At 33.7% G+C, this 6,623-nt stretch overlaps 1 protein-coding gene across 1 annotated transcript; it reads left to right on the top strand.

Moving 5' to 3' along the window:
• Positions 1–1,144: 1,144 nt before the first annotated feature.
• LOC132034947 (endoglucanase 25-like) lies at positions 1,145–4,855 on the top strand. Its single transcript, XM_059425277.1, has 6 exons — positions 1,145–1,772; positions 2,004–2,314; positions 2,600–3,055; positions 3,193–3,328; positions 3,414–3,586; positions 4,092–4,855. The coding sequence occupies exons 1-6, from the start codon at positions 1,400–1,402 to the stop codon at positions 4,491–4,493; spliced, it is 1,851 nt and encodes a 616-aa protein (XP_059281260.1). The 5' UTR covers positions 1,145–1,399; the 3' UTR covers positions 4,494–4,855.
• Positions 4,856–6,623: the final 1,768 nt, after the last annotated feature.

The following is a 6,623-nucleotide window of genomic DNA, read 5'->3' as shown; positions in this document are numbered from 1 at the left end:
TGGATTCAAGGGTTAGTGACCGAGAATCTCTCCTTCATAATTTACATTGGATGCGTAATAAATGACATTTAATCATAAAGGAATAACGCCTAGAACCGTATCCGGAATGGATAAGTAACAGTCAACGTGTCCAATCACTCCTTCCACTTCCGTAGTCCTTTGTCTGGTCTTGTGTCTCCGAGGTGATGCTGGTCGGTCCTCTCTGGATCCTATCCTAGTTGAATCCGCAACTATTCTGATTTGCCACGTGTCATTATCTAGATCGACAATGTGTCATGTCGGTTTTCACCCTACACAGATAAGTAGAAAGTTAAATCTTTAAAAATGCTATTCAAAATGAGATTTGACAAAATATGGCCTAAAAACAAGACTGCTGGTACTTAGAAAGCTTTGATAAGTTAATCAAACAGTAATAAAAAGTGTCGGTGAATCTCATGCATGAACTACTTAATTAAACATAAGTTTTTATAATTTAAAACCAGTTAAAAAAAGATAGTGATGAAGTCATGATGATACACACTAATTTTTTGATCCCTCTCGTGTCTTTTGCGTTTCACATATTATATGGCTATGATTGAACGATTCCGAAAGGTATATATTTATGTTACCTGTGTATCATTTACTACTAACTATTATTCCTTTAATTGAATTCTTTTCTATTTTATATAGTATAGCTTAATTAGATATGAAGTTTTTTTTTTAAAATACAAAATCTTTTATGTTAATATATATATATATATATATATATATATATATATATATATATATATATATATATATATATATACTAATATTTATATGGCTATAAGATTTTTAAAATTTATATTCTTAAATATATCATATTATATACTACTCGCATGTAATTATACAAAAATTGCTATTAAAAAGATTGAAAAATCAAATAAAAATTATGGAGTATTTTATTTAAAAAGGTATCGTCGGAAATGGATGAAAATGGAAATAAACAGTTAGTACATTGTTGGTGGAACGGAGGTAGTAAATGATGTAACTGTAATTTTATATCCACTTGTGTTGGAATCCTAAATTCATTTCTAATTTTACATGCAAATTAAAGTAGGAACTAAAGAAGCATCATAGCGGGGTTGGATTTAGGCAAAGTGTCTTTGTCTATTAGCAGAAGTGTCGGTGTCTTGTGTATATTTCTCCACCAAGATTCCAGCACAAAATTGTACGCATTGCATCTATCTTCATATATTAGTACATTATTGCCACTACCTCACTCCTCAATCTCTCTTTCTCACCCACTTTCCTCTTCCTCTTCTTCATCTCCCTACAATACCCCTCAAAGATGAGATCTTGAGCTGAGCAAATCAACACTTGTCCATTATTTTCACAATTCTGAATATTCTTGGAAAGTGTTGTTGTTTTAGCTGACAGTATGTACGGGAGGGATCCATGGGGAGGGGCACTAGAGATGAACGCAACAGATTCAGCAACAGATGATGACAGGAGCAGGAACTTGCAGGATTTCGATAAGGCAGCTTTGTCAAGAAATCTTGATGAAACACAACAGAGTTGGTTATTAGGACCAACAGAACAGAAGAAGAAGAAATATGTGGATCTGGGTTGTCTTATTGTGAGTAGAAAAGTCTTCAAGTGGACTGTCGGTTGTATTATTGCTGCTGCTCTCATTGCTGGATTTGTTACTCTTATTGTCAAGACTGTTCCTAGGCACCGACACCATAATCCCCCACCAGATAATTACACTCTCGCTCTTCGTAAGGCCCTTATGTTCTTCAATGCACAGCGCTGTAAGTGAAATATTCTTACCATGTATCTCTTTCTTTATTATAAGTGAAATAAAATAATTGGAAGATCAATTTTGTTCTCCGAAGAATATAATATTTTCAGTTTTTTCCCTACTTGTAAACAAATGCCTTCACATGAGAATTAAGATCACAGGATATCAGTGTTTAAGATGTAAATTTATAATTTTTCCGTCAACAAATATATCTAACAGTTAAACACTTAATTCCGTGTAGCTGGGAAACTCCCTAAGCACAACAATGTATCTTGGAGGGGGAGTTCAGGTCTGCAGGACGGCAAGTCGGATGATTCAACTATGTTTAAGAATTTGGTTGGGGGATATTATGATGCAGGAGATGCAATAAAGTTTAACTTCCCTCAATCATTTGCTCTCACTATGTTAAGTTGGAGTGTGATTGAGTATAGTGCAAAATATGAAGCTGCTGGGGAGCTCAGTCATGTCAAAGATATTATTAAGTGGGGGACTGATTACCTCCTCAAAACCTTCAATTCCTCTGCTGATACCATTGATCGAATTGTTGCACAGGTAAATGTCTGCATTTTCAATTAAGATTTTATAATTATTCTGTTTTCACCAATCATTGATTATGCCTTTTTAATTATCATCACCTTGGGAATCTTTTGTCAGTTTACTATTGAAAAATTTATGCATGATGCTGATCTCGTGATTGGCGTTTTGACTGTCTCTAAGTATATCCTATTGACAAAAACGACATCAATGATTGCATTGTTTTATTTCTTTCACTCTTTGAGAAAATGACCATACATATTTGGACTCGTTAGAAGGATCTCTGTTGTGTTTTATATATAGGTGGGGAAAGGGGATACTTCAGGAGGACCAGATCCGAATGATCACTATTGTTGGGTGCGTCCAGAAGACATTGATTATCCACGGCCTGTAACTGAATGTCACAGCTGCTCAGATCTTGCTGCGGAGATGGCTGCTGCTCTGGCTTCTGCTTCCATTGTTTTTAAGGATAACAAGGTCTACTCACAAAAGCTTGTCCATGGTGCTAGAACTCTCTTTAAGTTTTCCAGGGAACAGCGTGGCAGATACAGTAGCGGTAATGAAGCTGAAATATTCTACAATTCTACTAGTTATTGGGATGAGTTTGTGTGGGGTGCGTCCTGGCTCTATTATGCTACAGGAAATTCTTCGTATCTTCAGCTTGCTACAACTCCTGGTATCGCCAAACACGCTGGTGCTTTCTGGGGAGGTCCTGATTATGGCGTGCTCAGCTGGGACAATAAGCTCGCTGGTTCACAAGTAAGACTTTTCCTTGCATCATCTTTGAGTTTTGTTTGCAGGCAACATTTGCTCTTGGCCTGTATATTTAGGAAGTTGTATGTATTTCTCTGAGAGATCTATATTGTACTGATGCAATGCTTTTCATTTGCGTTTAGCTGCTTCTAAGCCGTTTGAGATTATTTTTGAGCCCTGGATATCCTTATGAAGAAATTTTGAGTACGTTTCATAACCAGACAAGCATAATCATGTGCTCTTTCTTGCCATTCTTCTCTTCTTTTAACCGCACGAAAGGTAAGCATCTTTAATCTCGTTAGCATGTATAATAAGTTTTGCAGAGTTTGTGGAAAGTCAAATATAAATCGTTGAGCCTTTGCAGGAGGGCTGATTCAGTTAAACCATGGAAGGCCTCAGCCTCTTCAGTATGTAGTCAATGCTGCCTTCCTGGCTACCTTGTATAGTGACTATCTTGCAGCTGCGGACACCCCTGGATGGTATTGTGGACCCAATTTCTACTCCACCGATGTCATACGTGAATTTGCACAGACTCAGGTAAATGATCCTCTCCTTTTTTTTTTCTTTTTTCTTTTTTTAATTATTTCTATTATGTCAGTACAGGTAAATATTACCTGTAAAAAAATCTCTCTGCGATACATTGTTCCAAAACTAATTTTAGAGTCCCTTTGGCCCATGTGCTGGATGAGATGGGGTAGATTATAGTTCACACATGCAGAATAATATGGTAAGTGATAAATGCAAAGAAATCAAGAGTATATGAGAGATAGATGGGTGTCAGCATGTTTTTTTTCGATGAAGTAAACATTTTCATTAATGGTATCAAGAAGATGAATAGGATGATTACAAGAGATAGTAAATACAAAAGAAATTTTTTTACTCTATACAATGAGGCCTATGTTAGGGATAGGGAGTTAACAAAATCCAAAAAGGTGTTGGGGGAGTCTACAGGGGATAAGTTGCGTCTACTATATAGAGTGTAAGCATGTTTTTATTAGCCAACTTTCTGGCACTAACTCAGTTGTCCTTCTTTGACTTTTAGATTGACTACATCCTTGGAAAGAACCCCAGGAAAATGAGTTATGTTGTGGGCTTCGGCAATCACTATCCAAAACGTGTCCACCACCGAGGTGCATCAGTTCCTAAAAACAAGGTCAAGTATAATTGTAAAGGAGGATGGAAGTGGAGGGATTCATCTAAGCCTAATCCGAATACTCTTGTCGGAGCTATGGTTGCTGGACCAGACAAGAATGATGGTTTCCATGATGTTCGTACTAATTACAATTATACCGAACCAACACTTGCGGGAAATGCCGGTTTAGTTGCAGCCCTCGTGGCTCTATCGGGAGATAAAAGTGTTGGAGTCGACAAGAACACAATATTCTCTGCAGTACCACCCATGTTCCCTACTCCACCGCCCCCGCCAGCTGCTTGGAGACCATAATTTGTTGAATATTACTTTTATCAACCCCGTCTTGTATGACCATAGATTCATTTTTTTTTATTTTTTTTTTAATAATGTGGTTGATATGGATTCTGGTACCAAGAAGTTTGAAGCAATATGAAGGTCAAGAAACAGGATGAGCACATCGAACGTATAGCTTGGGCTCAGCTTGGTCTAGAATCTGGATGTAGAACTCTTTTTTGAAGAAGTGCCCAACGGCGTGTCTGTTATTTGCAATGTATCAATATACACAGTTTGTATGTATGTAACAAACCAATGATATACTCATTGAAAACTGGAACATGAAACGGCCTCAATTTTTGTTGGGTAAGCTTTCAATTAATGCCCCACAGTTATGTGAATTTTGCATTTGGTAGTGCAGTGTGCATGTAGTAATGGTATTGGACTATTGGCAGATGTTGATCTAGTTACATTTGTGCTGCTGCTTCTGTTCTCTGGTTCTTAATTCTTTCATTTTGTGTAACTACTTGACATGTACTGGGTACAGGCTGATGCACAAATTCTATTAGCCTTTGATCCAAATGATGTGTTAGATGACAATCCGACTCAATCCTTAGTTTCACCTATACTAGTGTCGTTTGGCCGTGCTAAGCCGGGCCCAAACTAGCGTTAAAATTTTAATTTGTAGATATCTTTTAAATTTTTTCCGCTCTTGCTTCTTTGTTTTTGTAACATTAATCTAATACTTCGAAAGACTTCTAAAATATTAAAGTACAAAAACGTACCTGAAAATTAAAGGAAAGTATTTTTCTTAGTTTATTTATTAGATTTAAAAAAAAAAAATCAAACATTTGAAAGCTCTCATAATTTTCATTTTACTTAAATTTTTTGAGATTAAAGTCTCTGATGATCCAAATTTAGTTTTCATATGTTAAATTAATTTCATTTGCTTCTTTGAATTGAATCCATATTGCCTAACTTATTTTTTTATCAAAGATATTACAGTATTCAATTTATGTCAAAAATATTCTATGCGCAAATATTGTGGCATGATGAAATCAATAAAGACTTACAAATAATTATAAATAATTAAAAGCCTTGATATTACAAGAATTTTTTGTAGATATTCTTTCAAATTAAATCACAAAAAATTACTGAAAAGTCAATAGAATTAATTGTTCTGACCTTAAGCTTTCTTTTACATTCCAAAAGATGCATGTTAAAAAATAACATTTTTTTACTTTTTCTTAATTTAATAAACCATTTTATGAAATCTACATTGTAATAACTTTTTCATGCTAAACGTAACTATTTTATCCTAAACTATATAAAATATTGATTATCCGATATTTTGCAAAATATTTAATACTTAAAAAAGGTAAAAAAAAATATAAGTTTTACAATTGTCTAGTATTATTACTATTTGAAAATCAAATTGTATTTTCTTTAACTGCATTATTTTTTCAAACATTTTCAGAATATATAAAAAAAATATTTTATTATTGCTCTTTTAATATAGTAAATAAATTTTATGTTAATAGTGTGCGCACGTAAAATTATTAATTAACTGCCGTACTTCGAAATTCATTTTTCGATTGAGACTGAGGGATTGTAATTTACATTTTTTGATACATTTTGAAGTATTTAACAATGATAGAAGTTATTTATATCTATTTTCTTAATTTAAAACTTAATCCAAACTTGAGTGAAATCTTCATAAACTACTTATGTTCGCCAGCACGTACGACATAAGATTGTAGGGACAAATTAAAAAGTAATTACTAAATGGACAAATAAAAAATTAAAATAGCAAATAACAAATGGTAAATAACATCAATAAATAATAAATAGCATTATCAGAATAATATTGTAATTCAATCATTAAGCCTATATTAAGATAGAATTGATTAAGCCTATATTAAGATAGAATTGAATGACATGATAATTATATGTCTATAATAAAATCTTAAGGAAAAACATAATTTGAAACAAGTTTAATAATATTTCTACATAAAAGATTCAAATATGTATGAGTATGCTTTGTGGGGCCTATATAACCTTTTCCATAACATCATCATTTTTAGTGGCTTGAAAAAGTCCTTAAAGTTCTCAAAATTTTTCAAAATGTGTGAAGATTCACAAAGTCATTAATTTTTCAATTAGGGGTAA

The sequence above is a fragment of the Lycium ferocissimum genome, chromosome 2 (genome assembly GCF_029784015.1).
Source record: "Lycium ferocissimum isolate CSIRO_LF1 chromosome 2, AGI_CSIRO_Lferr_CH_V1, whole genome shotgun sequence".
NCBI classification, from domain to species: Eukaryota; Viridiplantae; Streptophyta; class Magnoliopsida; order Solanales; family Solanaceae; genus Lycium; species Lycium ferocissimum.
This window is presented reverse-complemented; position numbering and strand designations above follow the sequence as displayed.

Excerpts from the sequence above, each read along its gene's own strand:
- LOC132034947 (XM_059425277.1), top strand. The coding sequence starts at position 1,400 with ATGTACGGGAGGGATCCATGGGGAGGGGCACTAGAGATGAACGCAACA. Across the intron at positions 2,315-2,599 it reads TTGATCGAATTGTTGCACAG|GTGGGGAAAGGGGATACTTC; the intron begins GTAAATGTCTGC and ends TTTTATATATAG. Across the intron at positions 3,587-4,091 it reads GTGAATTTGCACAGACTCAG|ATTGACTACATCCTTGGAAA; the intron begins GTAAATGATCCT and ends TTTGACTTTTAG.